This window comes from Camelus bactrianus, chromosome 9 (genome assembly GCF_048773025.1).
Source record: "Camelus bactrianus isolate YW-2024 breed Bactrian camel chromosome 9, ASM4877302v1, whole genome shotgun sequence".
Lineage (NCBI taxonomy): Eukaryota > Metazoa > Chordata > Mammalia > Artiodactyla > Camelidae > Camelus > Camelus bactrianus.
In genome coordinates, this window is record NC_133547.1 from 56,900,553 (window position 1) to 56,924,757 (window position 24,205).

Consider the following 24,205-nt stretch of genomic DNA (forward strand, 5'->3'; position numbering starts at 1 on the left):
ATACCTGGGGAACCTTCCAGTCCTGATTCTGCCATGGCAGGCCACCACAGAGGTCCAGTGAAGAAAGCAGTGAGGAAAACTGAGGATGAAAACTGTTTAGACTAAAGTGTCCACGACTGAGGGAGTGGTTAAGTGTATTTGGTCAGCATAGGTCATGTTTGCGTGTTGCTTTTGGTGGGGGGAGTGCTGATGATTTGATAGTGAATGAGAACAAGTCAATATAGAATTAGCATCTGACAGTGTCTCAACTTCTCTCTTTGTTTTTAAAAAGGCAGCAACATATGAAGGAAATAAATCAAAATACATGAGAACCTATGACCTTGTACAAGTCACTTGACCACTTCCACCCCTCGGGCCTCTGGGTCTTCATCTATAATCTGGGAGTAATGGAATCTACTTGCTAGGTTTAGTGTGAAGACTGAATGATAGAAATGCGTTGAGCCCTTTGCCAGGGCCCAACATGTCAAGTCCTCAATATGAGGGCTGGTATTACACAGGCGGTGGCGATCACTGTGATGAATTGTATGCGACTCCACCTTTTTGTATTTGTCTGCATTTTCAACTCTTGTGTGGTAGATACATACAGCATTATGATCAGGAAAAACAGTTGTAGCTCTGTGTTTGATTTTCTTGTGTCTTATCCTCCTCTCTTCCCAAAAGAAACAACACAAGTTAAAGTAGGAGTGGAGGGGGCAAGTTACAGTGAGCAGCATCCCAGCCCATGTCTCTCTGAGGATGATGTTGCTGTGTATTTTACAGGTGGCCCCAGCGGATGGCTTCTCTGACCTCGCCATGCAAGTGATGACATCCCCGTCAAAGAACTACATTCTCTCTGTGATCAGTGGGAGCATCTGCATACTGTTCCTGATTGGCCTGATGTGTGGACGTATCACTAAGCGAGTGACACGAGAGCTCAAGGACAGGTAGAGCCACCTTGACAACCAGAGGAACTACCTGTCCAGTGCCCAGTTTGTACAGCCCTCCTGTATAGTGTACCCACGCACCTCGTCCTTCTGCGAGGTGACACCAACACCCATGTTAGAGCAACAGCAGGTATCCACTGCATTGTCCCACCTCAGACCTCGCCCATGTCCATGGTATCCTCCTCCTCGACCATTTTTGCAGCAGCTGGCCGCTTTGGGTATTGCCTTTGTTGGCAAACTTGGGTTTACCTGCCCATAGACAAGTCTCATACCGATGGAACTACCAGTACTTCCAGAACCAACTCACCTGACCTGCAACTCAAATTTTTTTTTTAAAAAAAAAAACACCAAAAAAGAAAAAAAGAAATTTTTAAAGAAAAAAAATGTATATAGTAACACATCTCCTCCAGGCTTGATTTGAGCAATGGGGTTATTCTGTGTGATGGTGTAAAATGAAGGCAGGACGTTAGCGGGGAAACACACCACCCAATATGCTATAACTGGGATGTCTTGCTTATTTCTCAGAAGCACCTTTGGCCCATTTCAGGGCCATGGACTTCACCATCTAGTGGGAAACCACTAACCAGCCCGCTTTGGGGTCTTGTTTTCTTCTGCTGAAACAGTGATGCTTTCCAGTTACCACCCTAGTAGAGCCACTGCTGGTCAAGACCCCAAGGCCATGGGTATTTCTGTCATCTCCTCACCTCAGTGAAGTAGAGCACGAGCTCCCTAGGCCAAGGGCAGGTGGGTTGGGGAGGGAATCAAAAATGTGTGAAGATGGTAAGTCCACTGATCTGCACTGAGAGCCTGAACCCTGAGGCCCAAGGCAGTAGGAACACAGTGATCTTTCCTTCTCCAGGCCAGTGCAGGACTCTGTCAAGTTCGGATTGACCCTGCTAGGGTGGCAGTTCCTCCAGAAGTGCTCTGCTTCACCAGGAGGCCGTGACTACAGTGGGAGGGAGCTCAGGGCAGGAAGGAGGAGCAAGGTATTGATTGACTTTGCTTTATTTTTCAGGCACCAATGCAGGTCAGAGACAATGGCTTATAAAGAGTTAGCGTGGTCTCAGGGTGTGACTGGCAATCCAACCTGAGCTTTCTGCAGGCTCAAGGCCACCTTCCCAGACAGGTTCCTTTATGCCTCTATGTGGAGAGGGCATGGAAAGTTATTACATTAAAAGATGGAGGCCTTTCTCCCTTTTTTCCCTTTCTATCCATTTGCTGCGTGCACCCACTGTAGTAGGCGTTGGCTAAATGTACTTCGATGATTCATCAGTCTTTCCCAAATCTGAGCTTTATAAAAGCAGTATTCCTGGCCAACCTCCCTCGTCCCTCCAATGTAGAGATGACAAGTTTGGAGGATAAAAAGGCAGCAGTGCAGGCATCATGGTTCAACCTGGCACAGCTTGGCTTGAGTGTGGGGCATGGAGTCCAGTGGCTGCACAAGAGGGCAACGTGTACAATAGGAGATATATTTATATAATATATATTTTATTAACCTGTTAGACATCCACAGAGTATTATAAATCATGTGCCTAAAACTGTCCACATAGACCATGTGCCCTTCCTTGCCCTGCCCCTCTTTGCCACTGTCACACGTGCTACGGGACCTACCCAACATTTGTCTTCCCTGAAATGTGTTCAGTACAAAGTGGGTCAGTTTGTGGGTCAGTTGATCCAAATAACTCCTTGTCTCACCTGACTGACATATATTTGAATACTGTGGTTTTTCTCCTTTTTCTTTCTTTTTCCTTTTTGCTGCCCTTCCTGGAGGCAGTGGGTTCCAGAAGCCAGCTGCATATCCCCTGCCTAGAGTACGGCAGGTCACCAGAGGGGCTTCTAAGCTACTTGGTCCCTTCAGTCCTGCTCTTAGGGTCTTCCTGATTCTCAGCAGCTGTCCTGGGATTCTTCAGTCTCATAAAACTTGAAATTCTTGGGGTTTAAGCACCAACCCCCTACTACCACCCCTGTTGGACTGAGTTGAGCTAGTCTAGATAGTCCACCTCCAGGGGTTCCTACCTGGATGGTAGGGGCTTGGGATTGAGAACTGGGGATGTCATCTAAACACAGGCCTCCACTGACATGTCTCATGTGGTTTACAGAATAGAATAAATGTTCCCCATCTGAAGAGTCTAAAGGTACTATTCTCCATCTCTGCAGTCTCCCTCCCAATATATGTAAAATATCTCTGTAGTTTAATGTGTTTTGATACTTTTGTTCTTTCTGAACTGGGAGATGATCTCAGTTTCTGCAGCAGATCTGGAAGTTTGAAAAGGAGTTTGATTCTCAAAACATTTGTCACCTTTAGAAATGACCCAAATAGACATAAAGGATAAGTCTGCCCATATCTTGGATTGCTCATTGCTAGAAAGCATATCACTTTCCTGCTTAGATTGCTTTCATATGACTGGTTCTTGAGAGTCCCAGGTCGTATCTTGAACAGTTTCCAACATCCAAGGGGCCAAGCAGCACCTGAACCAGTGGCCACGCTCTATCCATTCTGTACCTCATTTGGTGTAACAAAACAGGTGCTGGGGCACCTCTGGCTACTGTCTTCATAGGTACCTCTTGGGTAAATCAGCTAGTCAAGAACTAGTCAGGAAGAAGAAACCATGGCCCTAGTGGAGGAGCTGATGATGAACTTCGTCCTTTACCTGTTCTCCTGACGTCTAGCCCACGTTCAGTAACATAAGCAGCAGGTAGGGTTTTTGGCCAAGGCCAAGGCTCCAAGCACTTGCTAAAGATTACAGTAGCTAGGGAACCCATCCGGTCTCGTCAGCTCATTCCAGTGTCTCAGGGACTCATACTCAGTGTGCTCTACGACACTCCAGAGGCACCAGGAGGTCAGTCTTCAGGCAGGAGGCCCTGCAGTGCAAGGAATCCAAAGTCTGGGTAGAATGTCAAGAACAAGGGTGACTGCTCCCTCTAACGGAGCTTCTTGCACACAAGGGTGGCTCTGGGCATGAGACCTTGATGCGGCTGCATCCCTGGCCTTCCTCTGCTATGGCTGCTGTCCCAAGAGAAGACTGCTGGCAAGATGCACCGAGATGGAGCCATAGCACAGGCATGGGTTCACTCCAGCAGGAAAGCCCTCCTCAGCGTTCCCTAAAATTGGTACCACTACCAGGCCCAGTTCTGTGGCTCCTGTCAGCTTGTTCTGAGCCAGTGCATGCTTAGAAGCCAGGGGAATTCTCGCATTTAGTGAGCAGGTGTTGACTTGAATCCATTGTAGGCCTGTGGCTACCTCACATCCTGCACTTACTCTTCTCGGGGTCACTGGGGAGGGAGGGAGATTCTACTTTCCTAGAAGATGCGACAGAAAATTGCCATCAGATTTCGTTTCTCCCCATTTTCCGAGGTCACGTAATAGGAGAATGCAGTGGTAAAGAGGTTGTAGCATCCATGTACATCAGAGTGCTGACTTCCCTCTGCCTTCCCAAGGGAAGGTTCACCCTTGTATATGAGTGTGACTTCTGCTCCACCTCTAAGCTATTGGCGCCACTTCTCTCTCAAAGATCCCTACTAGCGTGAGTCACTTGGGGAGGAGGAGATTGCTTTGTTGGGCCTCTTTAGCTGGTCTCAAGTTCCTCTGAGAAAAGCCTCCGCTTCCCATTTCTTCCCCTCCCTCACCAAAAAATAAACTTTCTCCATATATAGTTTATTTTAAGCAAGCAAATACAGAGTAGGAAGCAGGAATAAAGACCCTTAGAAGCCAGCCAACATAACCTGACCCATTCTAACTAAATTTTGGCCACAGAACAAAAAGAATATGGCTTTTTGAATCATGTGCATTTTGGTATGTTTACTTGTATTTCACATTCTTCAGAATTTGAAAAATCTCAAAGACTCCTTTTATTTATTCTCACCATTTGGGCAGCACTTAAGTAGTTTTATAAAATGCAGTGTTCCAGTGCCCTGAGTTTACCCTGGTCCTTAGGGACACTCCACTCCTGAATCACTTCTTCCCCACTAGTCTTTGATTCCCAAAAGGCCTGGAGCCAGAGCTGATGTTCTGGCCTCTCTCTCTCTCTCACTTGTCTTTGGCTGGTCATCTCTCCAACTACTCTTCTCTTAGTCCTTCTCTCCACTAGGATCAGGGTCACATGTCAGGGCAATTGAGTTTGAAGCCAAATCCCCCTTCCTCCTCAGACCTCAGACAACAGATAAGTCCTCAGCAAACCCAGACTGACTAAAGTGACAGGCTCTCCGAGCCAAATAGTGACATCACTGTGGAGACCATCTGGAGCACAAAGGTGGGACGGTCTCCTCTGGCTGGTGGTGACAGGATCCTGACAGTGGTTTCCTCAGCTCCTCCTTCCCGAGATCCTCCAGGACGCACAGGTAGGGATATTGGGAAGCATGCATTGGAGGAATGTCCCTGAGCAAGGAGAAGATTCAGATAGTGCCTCTATATTCTGTTTTGCCTTCCCCCCAACATAGAGTTGACACTTGGACCCCAGAGCCCAGCAAGCCCTATACCATGCATGTGAGGATGGTTTGAACAGGTCCCCCGGTCAGACTGCAGTGCACTGGATGGAGGGACCATAGGAGAGCTGGCTTCCTGAGCCACTTCTCCCAGCACAAGGTTCCCAGGTCAATCCAAGCAGGAAAACAGACTGTACAACAGATACTGTGTGAGATCTTAGGCCTTTAACTGTTTTTTTTTTTTAAGAAAGAAGGAAAAGTAAAATTAACAAGCCTCTTTTGTAAATGGTTTTCCTTTCTATGTATAAAATCCCGGCAGTTCCTTGTTTTTACATGTTCATGCTGTGTAATTTTGAGATGTTACTGAGATTCTGAACATAATGTGCATTTTTTTTCTGTACAGATGAAATGGGAGAATTTAATAAAGAGTTTGCAGGTTTTTACTTGTTAAATCTTCTCTATGGTGACTGGGAGGACTCTCCAACTGCCTTCTCTGCTGGTGGAAGTCTCCAGAGCTGTGAGCACCAACTGTGAACTTGCCACTGATGCTCACAAAACTTACTGTTAGAATGGTAGTGTTCTTGGCTAATTAGGTCAAGCAGAGTAGGACCATAGGTCTTTCAGAGAAGAGCTGGAAGTCAAATCTGGGGTTTTCTGACTCTCAAGCTGATATGTCGAGAAATATTCATTCTACTGGTGTGTTTATGCCCTGTCATGTGGCTCCTTCCTGGGGGAAGCACATACCTGGAACTTCTCTTTATAGATGTGACATATGGATGGCATCTGGTCTCTGGTGGCCGCCTTCCCATTCAGGCCCAGAATTAGGCCACATTTATTTTCTGGGCACTGCCATGTCCCCTTTTAGTCAGTGCTTGCCTCCCCATTCCAACAGCCCGATCCTGAAGTCAGTGACACCCTTCCCTCATCTTTTTTCTACCACCTCTACTTTCAGCAAAGCTAATTTGTATCTGGGCATTAAAAAGTAACAGCTTAAGTAATTTGCACAGTAGCAAGGATTTCTTGAAGTAGTAATGGTCATGCTAGTATTCAAATGAAATGGGATATTCAGTGAGAAAGGAAGGGTAACCCTGGAACCCAGGGTTTCTTTTCAAAATTCTTCAAATACATTTTCAGCAGCTGTCACTTAAGAGCTGATGGGCCAGGGTATAGAGTGGAGGCCAGGAGAAGGAGGAGGAGAAGAAAGGAGGGAGGGGTTGGGGTGCATTTTGAATCCCAACTAGAAGTATTCTCTATCTAGGGGACTGTGAGCAGCCATCAGCCCTGAATGAGTGTCCTAGAGAGGCCACCCTGCTTTTGTGTGGGCATGAGCTGTGGCTTCAGGCTTCTCGTTGCCTGTATCCCTACAAGGGAGAAGTGGCTCCCCTAACCCAGCTGCCCTTGGTCCCCCAAGGGGACACTGCACAGTGATGGGTTACATGCTGCCCAGCTGACACCTTAGCAGTCTGAATGGATTGCCCCACTCCCATATTTTGTGTGTGACTTTTCTGGTGAAAGATCCTTGGCCAGCTTTAATCCTCAGAGGCTTCTGGCTTCTGTTATCAGAAGGGGCTAAGAACAAAAGAGTTTTAGCCAAAAAGGGAAGAACCTTAGACCATCTAACTCCCACTTGGATGGAAAAGTGAGGTGCAAAGAGAGAGAGGAACTTGTTTTCACACACAGCTAATTCGCAGCAAAACGAGCATGTCAGCCCCTGCCATATGCTTTTCCTCTGACTAGCCAGATTGGCTTTGGGACCTGTGTGACCAAACTAAAACCCCAGCCCCCATCTAGCTCTGGGTGGAGGCCACTGACCTGACCCCAGAGTCTACAGACCCCTACAGGCGTCCCCTGGGAGCTACTGACCTTGGTCCTAGGTTCCCACCTCCCTTGCCCAAAACAACTCACAGCACAGCAGTGTCTTCTCAAGTTACTTGTTAACTGCAGAGAAATAAAAATAGTAATTTACAGTGGAGAAAACCACGTGATGCATGTTAACATCAACAGGAGTGGGGCAAAAAGACAATATGTGCCTCCTGATATAACACACCAAGGACATAACATCCCTTCTGTGGTATTCCTGTCAAAGGTGCAGAGCCTGGATTCAATCACAAGGAGACATCAGACAAACCCAAAGCAAGGGACATTCTACAAAAGTACTGCACTCAGTCATGAAAGATAAAGACTAAGGAACTGTTCCATATTAAACGAGATTGAAGAGACATAATAACTAAATGGAGTCTGTGATCCTGGACCAGAAAAAAAAAATTTTTCTGTTACCCTACTCCCAGCACATTTTCTGAGGTAACCTTTTTGGAGAACTAGGTCTCTAGGTTTTTAAGTCTGCCTCTCCACTACTGAGAAACAGGGGTCCTTTAGCAGTTCTTACTTTGTAATAATTTGAGGCAACCAGTAAAGAAGACTTGAACGTGTAGAAAAAAAATTTTGACCATTGTATTGTTACACCAAGACAGATGTAGAAGAAACGATGGAAGTCAGAAGACAGTGAAAAGACATATTTAAAGTTCAGGAGTGATAAAAACTGCCAACATGAAATTTTTTTACCTAATGAAAATAGCCTTTAAAATAAAGATGTTCTCAGATAAAGAAAAGCTGAGCGTTTGTTACTATGAGACTTCCACAAAAGGAATCCTAAAGGAAAGTCTTCAGGCAAAAGAAAAATGATCCTAAATGGGAATACGGAAATGCATGAAAGAATGAAGAGCACTAGAAAAGGTAAATACGTGGTTAAGTTAAAATTTTAATAAATAAAAATGTATACTAATTTTAATTAAATAAATATAAAATTAAAAAATAGATTTTAATTTTTTAACATTTTTATTGAGTTACAGTCATTTTACAATGTTGTGTCAAATTCCAAAGTAGAACACAATTTTTCAGTTATACATGAACATACATATATTCATTGTCACTTTTTTTTTGCTGTGAGCTACCACAAAATCTTGTATATATTTCCCTGTGCTATACAGTATAATCTTGTTTATCTATTCTGCATGTGCCTGTCAGTATCTACAAATTTTGAACTCTGAGTAGTATCCCAATGTACAAATATACCACATCTTCTTTATCCAGTCATCTGTTGACGGACACTGAGGCTGTTTCCATGTCTTGGCTATTGTAAATAGTGCTGCTATGAACATCGGGGTACAGGTGTCTTTTTGAAGTAGGGTTCCTTTTGGATATATGCCCAGGAGCGGGATTCCTGGGTCATATGGTAAGTCTATTCCTAGTCTTTTGAGGAATCTCCATACTGTTTTCCACAGTGGCTGCACCAAACTGCATTCTCACCAACAGTGTAGGAGGGTTCCCTTTTCTCCACAGCCTCTCCAGCGTTTGTCATTTGTGGACTTTTGAATGATGGCCATTCTGGCTGGTGTGAGGTGATACCTCATTGTAGTTTTGATTTACATTTCTCTGATAATTAGTGATATTGAGCATTTTTTTATGTGCCTATTGATCATTTGTATTTCTTCCTTGGAGAATTGCTTGTTTAGGTCTTCTGCCCATTTATAAACATATATAAATATTGTTTGTACAAAGCAATAGAAATGTCTTTAAAATGTATATTGACTGAAAATGTCCTACAAGAAAAATACAAAAATTGGGAGGAAGCAGGTGAAGTTGAAGTGCTTTAAAGTTCTAGCCTTACTGGATAAGTGATCAAAGCAATGTTGTGTTAAACTGTTAAATCAAATCCATGTTTAATCTGTAGGAGCAACCACTGAAAGAATAATAAAAGAATATAATTAACAAATTATTAGAGGAGGGAATAATATTTTTTAAACAATCCAGAAGAAAAGAAATAAGAGAAAAAAGAAGAAATAAGTAATATAGTAGATATAAACCCAAATATATTACTAATTACACTAAAAATAAGTGAACTAAATTCTTTTTTTTTTAACAGCAGGAAGTCAGAGGACAAACAACAAACAAAACAGAATCATTGTTTTCTAGCACTTAAGAACGTCCCTGCTCAAGAGTAGATGGATTGAGGGTCGGAGCCCTGAATTCGTGTCAAAAAATCAGGGAACCAAAGGTTATCCCATCACAAAGTCCTCCAGCTTTCACAGAGTCCCATGGTGTGGAGTCTCTGCAGACATATCGTGGGCACCTGACCCTCCAAAGATGATGCCCAATGCCCACAGAACACAATTCACCTGCTACCCTGGGGCAGAGACTGGCGGCTAACTTTTTAAAAACAGCTTCATTGAGAATTAACTCCCATATCGTAACTCCCATAACTCCCATTTAAGGTATACAATTCAATGGTGTTTAGTAAATTCACAGAGTCATGTAACCATCACCACAATCAAGTTTAGAACATTTCATCCCCCCCAAAAAGAAAACCCATGGCCATCAGCAGTCACCCATTTCTCCCCAACCTCTTGCAGCCACTAATATTTGTGTCTTTATAGATTTGCCTATTCTGGCCATTTTCTATAAATAGAATCATAAAATATGTAGCCTTTACCTCTGGCTTCTTTCACTTAGCTTAATGTTTTCTGGGTTCATCCGTGTTATAGCTGTGCCCACATTTCCTTCCTTTTCATTGTTGGATGATACTCCGTTGTACAGATATACTCTTACCTTACTTATCCCCTCATCAGGTGATGGGCGTCGATTGTTTCCACTTTTTGTCTCTTCTGCATAATGCTGCCATGGATATTCATGAACAAGCTTTTGGCACCTAATTTTCAGAACATACTTTGCTCACTTACCACTGCCTCAGTCACTGGCCCTGTAAAGGAAAGTGGTAAATCCCAGCAGCACCAAAACAAACCACATCCAGAAGAAGTCTGACTTTCGGGGGTCCTCGAGGTGCCCCTTCCAATCGGCAAAGTGATCACGGGGAGGGGAGCTGCTGATGCCTAATGGGAGAATTTTCTGTTACTCTCACTCTGCTGTGAAGCGAAAGGAAAACTAAAAGCAGCTTGAAGGTGGATCCCAATGTTGATTTGAACATCAAAGAGCCTCCATCAGTAACTGTCTCCTCATTGTACAACCAAGGTGTTAGAAACATTTGGACCTCTCTCATCAGCTGCTTCCTAGAGAATATTTAGTCCTTTGTTTTATTCAGTTTTACTCAGCTCCAGTTGCAACTTAGAGGAAAGAAAACACACATCAAGTCGCCTAACAGAAAAAATCACTAAGCAGAAAATGGCCAGCAGGAAGAAGTCAGGGCAGGTGTCTTCAAAGCAGAGGCAAAACAGATTTTGCTCAGTTATACCATCAACGTAACTGGGCGAATGTCCCAAAGTGTTTGCAGGGGCAGCCATGAAACAGGTTCAGTTACAATTTGAAGGGAAAAGAAGATTCTGGGAAGTGACCAATGTCAAGTAAGAAGGGAAGTCCACAGCAAAATAGAGCTGTTCTCACTGATCCATCTGCAGATAAAGCTGGAAACAGCCTGATCTAGGCTCCCATTAGAGAGCTTAACCCCAAACCCCACGGGGTAAGAGGGAAAAAAGCTGGAGTTTCCATTTTTCAAAGTAGTATATTTTTAAGTAAATATTCCGTCAATTGAAAAAGCAAACACACCACTGTGTCCCAAAACATTATATGAAAAAGGAAATGGTACAGCTGTGTTTTTCGTTGTAACTAAAGTCTACAATCACAGCAAGAAAGTATAGATAAATCTTGACCTCTAGTTAATGATATAAAAGCTAAAATGTTTGGGGGATGGAGTTCAACTTCCCCTGTGGAGGAGGAAGCTTCTAACAAACCCATCTTCCCACAAATAACAATTACACACTTTGAACAAAATACAGAAAACAATAACCTGAAATTTCTGTAGGCTGAACAAAAGCAGGCAGTTTTGGGAGAGAGGTCAAAATGTGGAGCAAGCAGCCTGCAGCCTAAAACAACTAAAATCATAATCGAAAAACCCACCATGTTTGTGGCACTGGAAAATGCGGACGGCAAGTCAGCCAAGATCACCTGAGGCCCGGGGATAGCACTGCTCATAGGTCATCCACACACAGCAGCCCTGGGCCTGGAAAGAGCTCCCTGAGCTCAGTCAAGCGCCCAGGATTCCCAGGTGCCTCCTGAGTGCACCTGCACCAAGCCCAGGTAGTTCTTACTGAAGTCACAGTGAGGTCAAAGTATCCGCCTCAGTGGCACCTGGGGACTCCCACCCAGCTCCCACCGCAAGCTGCAGGGTAACAGCCTGGGCACAGGCTCTGCGCTTCAGCTGCGTGTCTCCAGCCTCCGCCGTCATTCATTCTGGCTCAACTCCCCGTATCCCACAGCCCAGAGCCTCAGTGCCCGGCCGTGCAGCTCACTTTGCAACAATCACAACAAGAGTAGCTGTTGTGCCCTGAAAAATTTTGCAGTGGACCAAGTGTTCTATGTTCCTTATTTGAGTCTTGCAAAAACAAAAACAAAGGGAGAAAAAGTATCATTGCCCACGTTACAAGCAAGTAAATGGAGGTTGTGATGATTAATTGTATGTGCCAACCTGTCAAGCAAGAGTCTAGATATTGATGCAGAGGTATTTTCTAGCTACGAATACCATTTAAATCAGTAGACTTTGAGGAAAGCAGATCACCCTCCATGATGTGAGTGGGCCTCATCCATTCAGCTGAAGGTCTTAAGAGAGAAGACAGAGGCCCCCGCGGAGGGAGGAGGAATGGGTGGGACCGCCTACCGCCTGGGAACTGGAGCGCCCACATCAGCTCTGCCCTGGGCCTCCAGCCTGCCGGCCTGCCTCGCGCACTTCAGGCCTGCAGCCCATAGTCCTGTGGGTCAGTCTTCAGGACAAATCTCTCCCTCTACATGTATACACGTCCTGCTGGTTCTCTCTCTCTCTAATCTCTGTTGGTGACTAGCACAGAGGACCCAGAAAGGGTCACACACCAAGGAAGAGTCAGTGCTGGCATCCATACCCAGGCCAGCTCAGCTCCAAAGTCCTGCTCTTCCCCAACCACCACACCCACCCTTTCAGCTCAGACTCAACATGCTGCCGGGCCCAAGTGTCTAGGGGTCTCTGCTCTACAGCGCCTGTCGTGGGAAGGTTAGCGGGAGGGAAAGGGCACAGCCCTCCTTGGGAGGCTGCACCAAAGCAGCTGCACCTCGGGCCCTCCTGTGCGATAAGGGGCCATGTTGGGTTATCACCTCTCGGGGAGGGAGATTTTATTAGTCTGACTTGGGTTTCTAACTAATCTCCCTGTGAGGGGCTGTGCAACCCAGGAAACCTCAGTTCGTAGGCCACAGTGCCACCTCCTGCTTTATATGACGAAAGAGCATGACTGAATCACTGTGATCTGTGAGGCCACTGCGGCATTAGCCCCATTTCACAGATTGGCAAACAGAGCTTCGTCAAGAACCCGCTCAAGTCCTGTCTCACCCACACAGCGTTACACAACTACCGTTTCTCCTCCAGACTCTTCAATAGTCGGCATCCAGTGGATTCTAGATACAGAGAAGTTCCTGGAAAGCCCTTCAGAGGAACTGATGTGTCCTTCAGCCTTGTTGATTCCAGTTCATTCAGAGGTACGGGTTTAGATTTCCCAGGTGATTCTAAGCACCACCACTGTCTCTGGCACATGACTTAGCACTCACTTGAATAGGTCACTACTTCATGTGTTAAAGACTTGGATGTGAGGTCTGGTTTTATTTTCTGTAACTTGAGAATGTGTTTCTCCAAGGCTCACTGTCCTCATAGGTGAAGCAGGGACACTGTCCTCTGATTTACACAGTTTTGGTGGAGTGTCGTTGTGGTGAGGCAGGTAGGGCACCGCACAGTGCCTGGCACATGAGCCAGTTTTACCATTACCTCACAGGGGCTCAGAAATGGCGCCACTGCAGCCAGCACAGCGCTAAGCCCAGAGCAGGTGTTTTACTGCAACACGAGACTGTGATTTGTGGCTGGAAGTTGGTGAAGTGAGAACACTGGCTGCTTCTCTCCCCACAGGTGTGAACGGGAATGCACACACACGGGATCCCAGCACATGGGGAAACACCACGTGCCACGTTCTTACCGGGAAATCAAGGTAAGGCTGGGTGTCAAGTCCAGTGACAGCGACAGTGACTTCTGGTGGTGGAACGGGGCTTTCTCCCAACAGCCACGCCCCCACTGCGGAGGGAAACGTTTATAAATGCCTGTATCTTCGTTTCCTCGGTTCCCAAATTCTCTTTTATACTTTGGTAAAGGCAGGTACAGATGGTTTTATGTACAGTGTTCAGTGTCAGTGATGGCAAATGCATATACCTGGTTACTACAGATGCAGACCATTTCACAAATAGACATGGCAAGGGTAGTTCAAATGTCTGTTTATTTATTCGCAAACTTAGTAACATGAAAAGATTCTCAGTTGAAACCTGGCTTGATAGAAATACACTGCACAATGTTAATACCGCATTCATGGAGGGCAGAGATGCTGGGTCACCCTGTGTGCCTATTGTCACCAGGGCTCGGGAGAAAGAACCATTTACTAAAGTGCTTCAAACATCCTCTGAACCACAGGCTGATGCTACACAGGGACAGAAAATGCTGAGTTGAACTGCACATTTACAAATGCAAAGAATGAGTGGTAGCACTTTACAATAATTACACTGGCATTTTCACACATCCCAAGAGTCAACCAGAGAGTAAAGTGATAACCGTGCTGCTAGAAGACCCTTCACTGAAACAAGGTGCAGAGCTTTCTACCCGACACTCCCTAGTTCTGAGGAAGGAGAAGCTATGTGGGTTGGATGGGTCCCCTCAGACAAAATGAAGGTACTTTTGTTTTCATGCTTCCCATCTCCAGCCACCATGTGGCATTCTGGAATGTAAGGCACTAGAACCTGGCTTGGGGGAAAGAGGTGCTCTGAGCTCCAGTTCTTGGTGTGTGAAGCAAATCCTGGCACAGATCTTTTGAAACAGGTGCTAAATGTATCCTCCCCATGTCTTGCAATTCTTGTCCTTAAAGAGTGAAAAATGAGAAGGCAGAAGGTTTGCAAAGCATAAAATTGATGCACCTAATGTTGTGAAAGTCATGGCCCATGAAGAAATACGTAATTCTCTAAGGGTTGCAGATACTATGCTCAGAGAAGTCAAGAACCATACAAGAAATAACTCTGGTCTTTAACAGGAAAGGAGAAGCCAAGACAACAAAAACAATCCTCTTGAAAAACATTGCATCGGTGCTTATGAGAGCCTACAAAGAACAAGACTCAATATTGACAATGAAGGGAGCCCCAGGGCTTAGCATTTAAAGCAGAGGCTTAAAAAGGGCATGGGTGAGGGGAGCTTGGAGAAATCTATACAGCTTGTTCACTGCTTACTGCATGAAACCAGAATGTAGTTAAACAGGTTAAACAGCACTTTATATATTCCAGCCACCATTTCCTATAGACAACTTGGTTTCTGCCAAATTCACATGCCGGGCAATGGCATCAGCAGGATGGCTCATCACGAAAATTTGTGGTTTTTCTCCCCCAATTGCCACAGTTAGGTATCAGGAAAGGCTCACCCGAGAATATGCCTCAGCTGTGTTAGCCTGTGCCCTCTTCTTTTTTAGGCAGCTGGTGACCCTAAGCTTTAAGCCCAGAGCTAAAATATTAAAGTATGTATCTAGCATGGAGGCCCAGAATGCCCTGAACTTCCATGCATCAGAGTAGCAAACGGCAGTATTGGTTCTCAGGAAACCAGACCTCCTATGGGCTATTTTGTGTGAGTTAACTGGCAAGTGAGGGTGTACAAAGTATGCAGGTTGTGGGCTGGCCCAGTCACACAGGGGTCCCTGGAATTATATGATCACTCCTTCATGGCAGAAGCGCTTTCTTTCCTGCGCACTGCTGAGTCCCATCACCTAGCACGGTGCCCGGCCACAAGAGGCCCTCCATCAAACAACATTGGCTTGTGTGGTGAGATGGGCTTGAATCCAATGGATGGAATTGGCCAGTGTGGTCCAAGAAGCAGGGGAGGCTGTACTATTAGTTCGCTCTCCATTCAGAGGATATTTACTGGACGTTGTGCCAAGCACTGTTCTAAATGCTGAGAACATACCCCTGTATGTGATTTAGGTACTGTGGTCAGAGGGCAGAGCTTGCAACCAGTGGGAAAGGCTGTCAACAAGCACTCATCTACTGTAGTGACAAGTTCTCTAAAGGAAAGAACACAGGGCGATGTGATAGTAGGTGAGGTGGGGGAGTGGGTGGGCAACTTCTCAGCGGTTGGAGTGAATGATTCCTTCTCCTCTGGTCCAGACAAGCAGGCAAGGTGCAAAGAGTAAGATCCCGCCCACAGCTCAGGTCCTCTAATCCTGCCTCTGAAGTCGGGACAGGCCAGCCGGCCGGATTTCCGATCCTCTCTGCTAGAGATTCGCCCAAGAAGACCGGAGCGATTCCAAAGAAGAAAGTGGCTGTCGGTCGAGAAGTCATTTTTACCCCCTGGACTAGAGTGTCTTTGGGAGGCGGACCCACGTAGGTCCGGATGTGGCAAGACGCCTCGAGGGAAGAGGGAACCTTCCCCCCCCCTCCAACGCTCCCCACACTCGGGCGGGGCTGCCGCCATCTCCGCCGTCCCGGCTCCTCCTGCAGAAATCGACAGGATCCGAGACCGGGGCTGCAAAGTAGCCCTGAAAGACCAGGCCTCCAGCTGGCCTCCATCTTGGTGGAGTGGAGAGCCCCAGGGGAGTGGCCTCGCGAGACCCAACCAAGCCCACGTGCCAGGGGGCGGGGCCCTACCGTGACGTCACGGCGCGCGCGGGCGCGCTTTATATCACGCACCGGCGTCCCCTTGCTAGGGACCGTAAAGCGCGGAAGGTCGCGGGCTCAATTTTCCCCGGAACTTTTTTCCTCCCGCCGCCTCGTCCCCTCCCCATTCCTTGTGCCCCCTTTCCGGCCTCCGCGACCCCCCGCGACTGCTGTGGCGGCTGCTGCTATGCGTCAGCCCGGGTGTTGCTGAGCGCGGAGCCCGTGGGGGCACGTGAGGTAAGGAGAAGCCGCGGGGCCGCTGTGGCCTCCCCGTCCGCGCGGGCCTTAGGGCCCCCGGGACCCCCAGGGCCCCCTCTTTCCGCTGTGGTCTCGCTCAGGAGGGTCCCGGCCGTCCCTCGCTTCCCGGCGGATCTGCCCGGTCCTCCGGAAGGCGGACAGTGGGTCGGCTGAACTCCCTCAGCCTCTGCGGCTGTGGCGTCTCGGGGACCCGTGTCCAGCTGCCCCGGGGCCCGCGCACCGGCTCTGCCAGGCGCCCGCAGCTCAGCCTGGATGCCCACGCTCTTGTAGGCCCGCCTTGGGCAGGCACCCCTTCCCCCACTCCCACCCCGCAGCGCGGCTCAGGCTTGTTCAGCTGGGACAACTCTGCAGGTGGAGTTGTTTCCCCGCGTGGAAACGCGCGGTCCGCTTGTGCTTAAGTAACTGGTAAAACTTGCGGCCGAGTCTGGCAGTGAGGTTACTTGGAAACGTCCAGGCCAGGGCAGTGAGCCCTCTTCTTAAAGACTGACCCCCTCGGGACTGACTTGTGTGACACTGATTTGATTCAGACATCTTCAAGTCTGTTTCGCCTCGCATGTCAGCATGTTGTAGGGGGATGCTGGGCGGGGAGGTGGCAGGAACTTTTCCACGGATAGGGGTTCGTATTAATTTCTTAAAGTTGTCGGATCACCTGGTGTCCCAGGTGGCTCCAATGCTGAGGCAGGTGTGGGAAATGTGTTACTCTTATCTGTTCTCACCCAGTCTTCCTTGTGACCAGCTGCGGGTTTGCACACGATGCTGTGAGCATTCAGAGGAACAGTTGAGAGAGAGTTGGAGCTGTCCTCTTGCTCTCGTTGACGTGTAGGCAGATCTGAGCATAACCAGGCCCAGTATTGAGGGGTTTCTTAGCAGAAATTGTTTTTCTTAGAGAATGTTATACAGTCATTTTCTTTTTAAGAACTATGATTTATTTTCAGTCATGTACATGATTTACTTCTTTGGTTTTTTCCTACTCCTTTGCACTCTTGCTTTGCTTTAGTTCTTCTGCCAAACCTTCTTGAATACTCTGATGCCTTCCTTTCTTCATTGTTTGCGTCCACTGTGAATCTTTTTTTTTTTTTTTTCCCTCACCATGTCACTAACTCTTTTGAAGGTCATGAGCACAAGGTCAAAAATTATTTTTTTGGTTATCACCCTGGCCTTTTAACATTGTTTATTCAGTGGCTTGAAACTCATCTGTTACTATGTTTCTAACGCCACCTTTGCAGTTCCCTTTATCTGCTAGGGAAAGTGCTGCCTTGTGGTTTTGTTCTCACAGCTATCCTTTTTTTTTTTTTTTTTTTTTTACCTCATCTCGTCTTAATTTAAAGATACTCATCTAATCTTGATTTAAAGGTTGCATGGAGTAATGATTCAATGGCAGACTCTAGGCCAGACTGCTTAGCTTTGAATTCATGCTCTGCCACTCACCAGTGTTACAGGACCTTGGGTGCCACAGAGAAGTGTCACATCACTTCTGTGTGCCACTGTTTCTTCTGGGGTAGAATAGAAATTATAGTATCTGCCTTACAGAGTTGTGAGGATTAAATTAGTTGTATCTATAAAACAGTGTCTGGCATATTGTAACTGCTTACAAGAATTTTGCCTTTTTAAACTTCTTTCAGGTTATTTAGGTAGTCCCTCAAATCTGGGGGCCTAGCCGTGAGATCTGAGTCATCATTAAGTTTTTTCCCCATCTCGTTTGTTTCTGTTCTCATCATTCATCAGCTTGTATTTCCTAGGTGCCCACGCTGAATGCTAGGAAAACCCTGATGCAGTTGTAATCATTCCCTGCTCTCAGAGAACTCCCTCATAACAGTAAGTAAACTACCACTTACTGAGTGCTGCTTCGGCGCCACTTGCCCTGTTCTTCCTGCACTGTCTGCTTTAGTCTTGGAGCCGCCGGGTGTAGTAGGTGTTCTAGCCCATGTTACAGATAAGGAGCCCAGAGACTGAGGGACTTGCTCCAAGTCATACACCTGAGGTGGGGGACATTTTCAAACCCAGATCTGTCTGCTTCTGAAGTCTGAATTCTCAGCTTGATTGCCGTTTTGCTTCCCTGGCTGGCAAACAGACCATTATGTGGTGTGACTGGCTCTGTGCTGGAGGAAGTAGTGCAGGGTGTTTGGGGGACAGGGAAGAGTCACCTGACCAAGTGTCAGGGGAGAGAGGGGACAAATGAGATGTCAAACAGGCTGAGAGCTGAGGGGATTATCTTTATTTGGCGGGGAGGGTTGGCAGGAACCACACCAGTTAGCAGGAACATTCTGCACAGACCTGGAGGTGAATGAAAAACTAAACGTCTGACGTGTTTGAGGAGTTTCAAGTGATTCAGTCTGACTTGGTTAGAATGTGAAAGGAGAGGAAAGAAATGAGCAGATAGTGAAGGGTCTTACCCTTTGGATCAAGGAATTGGACTTTTTCTGAGGGCATCAGATAGTCGTTGACGGGTTTTAAGCTGGGGCATGAAATAGGATTTTCATTTTAGAAGACTGGCCCAGACCTGTGTGTGAGAGCTGGGGGGGTGAGAATGATGTGCAGCGTAGAGGCTGGAAGCCCCATAGGGGAGCTTCTGCCTAAACTAGGTGAGAGGGGATGGCAGTCTGTGCTCAGGTAAGGGCAGTGGAGATGGAGAGAAGTCCGTCTCTCAGAGGGAAACGTACAGTGTGGAATTGTTAGGCGCTAATGATTGACTGGAGAGCAGAGGTGCACCCAGGAGTGGGATTGCTGGATCATCTGGTAAGTCTGTTTTTAGTTTCTTGGGGAAATCTCCATACTGTTTTCCGTAACGGCTGCATGAAACTACATTCCCACCAACAGTGGAGGAGGGTTCCGTTTTCTCCACACCCTCTCCAGCATTTATCCTTTGTGGACTTTTGCATGATGGCCATTCTGACTGGTGTGAGGTGATAGCTCATTGTAGTTTTGATTTGCATTTCTTTGATAGTTAGCGATGTTGAGCATTTTCTCATGTGCCTATTGGACATTTGTATGTCTTCACTGGAGAATTGCTTGCTTAGGTCTTCTGCCCATTTTTGAATTGGGATGTTTGTTTTTTTCTTTTTAAGTTGTGTGAGCTGTTTATATGTTCTGGAGATTAAGCCCTTGTCAGTCTCATCTTTTGCAAATATTTTCTCCCATTCCGTAGGTTGTGTTTTTGCTTTCCTGTGGCTTCCTTTGCTGTGCAAAAGCTTGTGAGTTTAATGAGGTCCCGTTTGTTTACTTTTGCTTTTATTTCTGTTGCCTGGGTAGACTGCCCTGGGAGAACATTGCTGACATTTATGTCAGATAATGTTTTGCCTATGTTTTCTCCTAGGAGGTTTATAGCGTCTTGTCTTATGTTTAATTTTGAGTTTATGTTTGTGTCTGGTGTGAGGGCCAATTCTAACTTCATTGATTTACATGTAGCTGTCCAGTTTTCCCAACACCATTTGCTGAAGAGACTGTGTTTACCTCCATTGTATGTTCTTGCCTCCTGTGTCAAAGATTAACTGACCAAAAGTTAGTGGATTTATTTGTGGGCTCTCTGTTCTGTTCCATTGCTCCATATGTTTGTTGTTATACCAATACCATGCTGTTTTGATTGCTGTAGCTGTGTAGTATTGTCTGAAGTCTGGGAGGTTTATTCCTCCCTCTTCATTGTTTTTCTTCAGTATTGCTTTCGCAATTCTGGGTCTGTTGTGATTCCATATATATTTGAGGATTATTTGTTCTAGATCTGTGAAAAATGTCCTGGGTCACTTGATAGGGATAGCATTAAATCTGTAGATTGCTTTGGGTGGTATGGCCATTTTAACGACATTAATTCTTGCAATCCAAGAACATGGGATATCTTTCCATTTCTTTAAGTCATCTTTAATTTCCTTGGTCAGTGTTTTGTAGTTCTGTTTGTGTAAGTCTTTCACTTCCTGGGTCATATTTATCCCTAACTGTTTTATTTTTTTTAATGGAATTTAAGCGGGACTGTCTCTTTACTTTCCTTTTCTGACATTTCAGTATTAGTGTAAAGAAATGCCACTGATTTCTGTGTTAATCTTGTATCCTGCTACCTTTCCATATTCTTTTTACAGCTCTAGTATTTTTTGTGTGGAGCCTTTAGAATTTTCTATATATGGTGTCATGTCATCCACGTGTAATGACAATTTTACCTCTTCTCTTCCAGTTTGGATCTTTTTTATTTCTTCTTCTTTTTTTCCCCCCCGAATTGCTGTGCCTAGGAGTTCCAGTACTATATTCAATGGAAGTGGTGAGAGTGGGCATCCTTGTCTTGGTCCAGATGTTAATGGGAAGGCTTTCAGATTTTCACTGTTGCATAGTATGCTGGCTCTAGGTGGATTTTCATTATAGAAGAGTGGCCCAGAGCCCTGTGTGGGGGCTGGGGGGTGAGAATGGTGTGCAGAGTAGAGGCTGTAGAGGCTGGAAGCCCCGTAGGGGAGCTTCTGCCTAAACTGAGTGAGGGGATGGCAGCTTGTGCTCAGGAAAGGGAAGGGAGATGGATAGAAGTCCGTCCGTCAGAGGGAAACGTAGAGTGTGGAATTGTTAGGTCCTGATGATTGACTGGAGAGCGGAGGGGAGAGAAAGGGAGAATGCAGGCTGACACCCAGGGTTGTAGTATGTGGTGTCCCTGGGGGACACAGGAAGTGGACAGAGTTGGAGACTGAGGAAGACGGCTTCACCTTCTGTGCTCAGTTTGACCCGTGGGGGTCCAAGTGGCCGTGGCGGTTCTTCAACTAGACGTGCTGGCCTGAGGCTCAGGGTAGCTGTCAGGGGTTAGGCCGTGAGTCATAGGAGAGGGAGTCGCCTGGATGATAATGGACGGGGGAGAGGAGCTGGTCAGGGAGCCCTTTAGGGTCATCAGCACATAGAGAAGGCAGAGGAGAGAGGCCGGCGAGTCGTGATCCGGGCAGTGGGTGTCACACAAAACAAGGAAAGAGTGTGTGAGCAGGAAGGAGGCACCCATGGGCGAGTGAGCTGGTGCCAGAAAATGCCCCTGGACTAATAGCAGCATTAGTGTTCCTCTGAGAGTGGTGTCGGTGGCCTGTGGGGCAGAAGGCCGCCTGCTTTTGGTTCAGGAGAAAGTAGGATGGGGGTAAAGTTGGGGGGGGGGAGTAGAAGTAGGTCTTTCCGTGTATTGTTTATTGAGTGAAAAAGATAGGTTGTGAAGCACATGTTAAGAAATTTTTGCTTAAAAATTCCACTGGCAGACCGTGCCATCACCAAGGTAAAGAAAAGCGGGACTCATGACAAAGGTGGTGGCAAACAAGTGGACATCAGGGCAGTTCACTGCTGCAGAAATAATCTGGGAAGTTATCATGAACACTGGTGTTGGTGAGCTTTGCGTCTTGGGAAATCTTAATTGCCTCCCGTGTTTGAGTTTTTGCAAAGACCATCATTTTATAATTTATAATTTGTAGAATTAAAAATTGCTGACCGAAGAAGGTTATGGAGCTTTGTTTTATTTCTTAAATCTGTTGGGTCGGGGGTGGGGTACTTGAGCGTACCTAAATGGCAGAGGAGGAGGAGGGAAACCAGAAGGTGTCTGACAGAGGAGGACAGTTGATGGAGCTTGGTTCTTGGGAAGGAAGCAGAAGCGGGATCCAGGCGCCTGTGAGAGAACTAGGTTTTGACCCTGTGCAGGATGGCAGAGGTGGCTGCAGATGATGCAAGGAGGTTTACAGGTGGAGTTTCAGGGGTCAAGATGAGACAGGTTATCTGCTTAGATGAAGGGAGACAGGAGGTGGGGTCCAAGGTCGGGAGAGGAGCAGCGTTATGGGTTCAGAACCCGGATGGGGCTTTACAGGAGGTAGCCTGGAGCTAGGAACAGGGTGCCTGCCAGCACAGCCACAGTGGAACGGGGTCTTTTTTAAGCATGACCAGGTGGTAATGGTGCAGAAGGATGAGGATGCCGACCCTGACCCTACCTCTCGATGGTGAGGTCAGGGGAACAGGGCTGGCCATGTGCCAGAGGAGACTTGCATTTCTGTTGAGACACAGGTGGAGAGGACATCAGTGAAGGGGTGGGCATATAACTTTGGAAAGGATGTTCTGAGGGGCGCAGTGGAGAAGTCTGATGGAGAGGAAAGCAGAGAGGGATTGGATCTGGAGAGAGAAATTGGTTACGTGGAGATGAGCTTACAGCAAGACTAGCTGTGTGGAGAAGCTTGTGTCTTGAGACAGAGTTTGGCAGGGACACGAGGCATGATGGCACCCCCAAAGTGGCCCAAATAGTTAGTCCCTCGTTGGTTGGGATTTTTCTCGGAATACAATCTGTACCCGCGTTGGTCACGGTTGTGAGTCCTGTCTGATGGATGGGCGTGGATACTTTGGCCTTAGATGACTGGGGCTGATGGTGGAGCCCACTGGGTCCCGGGGCTGGTAGTGGAGGTGCCGGTGATACTAGCGGTGTGCTGCCCTGATGTCTGCTGTTGCCACCCCTCTGGTCTGAAGTCCTCATCTTCCTGTACTTCAGTGACTGCACAGTCAGCCAGCAGGTCTTTCTTCAGTTTCTTGAAACTTGAACAGTCCTCTCTTTTGCTGTTAGATAAATTTTTCTAAAACTCTGCCTTTCTCATTTTCAGTTTGTGGTACTGGGCCACGTCAGACCAAATATCCAGCGTCTTCCCCGGTCTGGCTCCACCTGACTTCAGTTTCTGCTCCCAGGACTCAGAGACACTGAGGCCTCCGAGCCAGATCCCTTCCTGTCCTCCACCAGCCCGCAGGGTCAGACTTGTTCTGCAGCTTGACTGTGTGTGCTTTCTGTCTCTCCTTGTCCCAGTTTTATCCTCCCAGGCTCAGCTTAGGTCTTATTCTCTATATGATCCCTTTCCCGATAGGCATGGCCTGCGTTCTTTTTCTTCTCTAAGCTACGACATTTACTGTCTGGTAGAGACATTGCAGCCGGTGGCTCGTGTGTGAGTGGTGAGCCTGAGGAGACGAGTCATCCCTCCTTTCTGGAGCAGACATCCAGTACCTTCAACTCTACCGCATCGCCGTGGAAGCGCGAGGCACGCCTCCTCTGCTATGGCTTTGCATCCCGTCTCTCTGTCTTTCTCTGGGACCGCATCCTTTCTTATTCCCTCTCCTTCCTCACCCACCTCTTTCCCTTTTCCTGGCTCATCCTGGCAGCGGTGAAACATTCTTAATAGTCCCCAGTTAAAAAACAGACCTTGCTGTGCTCCATGTTTTCCCTTCCCCTTCCGAGCTCAGTGTCACAGTCTCCTGCGCCCCACCCCCCGCTCACTTACACTTCAGTTTGCTCTGGCGTGTATTCCATCCCTCCATCCCCTGAAAATGTTCTTTTTTAGGACACCTGGGCCTCTGTGTTGTGAAATTCTGGTGGACACGCGGCCACCTTGCTCCTTCCTCAGCACCCTCTGTAGTGACCGCTTCTTCACACACGTCCCTCCCTGGGCTTCGGTGACACCTCTGCCTGGTGTTCTTCCGCCTCCCTAGCGACTCCTTCTTCATCTCTTCAGCCACTTCTCTTTCTCTGGATGCTCTGTGAGTCTGCCCCAGCATTCAGTCCTGCCTCTAGTCCTTCTCTTCCTCGTGTGTACGTGCGGGGAGCCTCAGAAGTCTTGGTGTTCGAAATGCTGGGGCTTCAGGAATTGTATACATGCTGATGACCTCCGAATCACACTCCAAGTTTCAGGCTCGCATGTCCGGGTGCTGCTCGATGTTTCCACATGGATGCCTGACGGGTCCTTCGCACTTGACATCAGGGAGTGGAATATTTCATTGTACACACACGTGCACACCCTCACAGCCTCCCTCCTGCTCGCTCTCCTTCCCTGCCTCCCTCCCTATTATTTCTGATCCTTCTCATAGAGTAAGTGGCCCCAGTTGCTTAGCCCAGAAACTTAGCCATCATCCTTATTCCTCCCTTTTCCCCATTTTAACATCTGGCT

General features: G+C 47.1%; 2 protein-coding genes across 6 annotated transcripts in view; both read left to right on the forward strand.

Moving 5' to 3' along the window:
• GLG1 (golgi glycoprotein 1) overlaps positions 1-5,788 on the forward strand; it is a 119,158-nt gene extending 113,370 nt beyond the window's left edge. Inside the window, exons 26-27 of one of the 2 annotated variants that reach the window (XM_074370439.1) lie at positions 760-923; positions 1,939-5,788. In XM_074370439.1, the coding sequence (XP_074226540.1) occupies positions 760-923; positions 1,939-2,014 (240 nt within the window). In that variant the 3' untranslated portion in view covers positions 2,015-5,788. Of the gene's footprint in view, positions 1-759 lie in introns of both variants that reach the window. The other variant, XM_010968577.3, reaches the window with a different exon arrangement.
• A 10,269-nt stretch (positions 5,789-16,057) lies between these two features.
• PDPR (pyruvate dehydrogenase phosphatase regulatory subunit) overlaps positions 16,058-24,205 on the forward strand; it is a 39,615-nt gene continuing 31,467 nt past the window's right edge. For 2 of the 4 annotated variants that reach the window (XR_012509230.1, XM_010951730.3), the window contains exons 1-2: positions 16,058-16,280; positions 18,041-18,116. The gene's annotated coding sequence lies outside the window, so the exon portion shown is untranslated. Of the gene's footprint in view, positions 16,281-18,026; positions 18,117-24,205 lie in introns of all 4 variants that reach the window. The other 2 variants (XM_010951731.3, XM_010951732.3) reach the window with 2 other exon arrangements.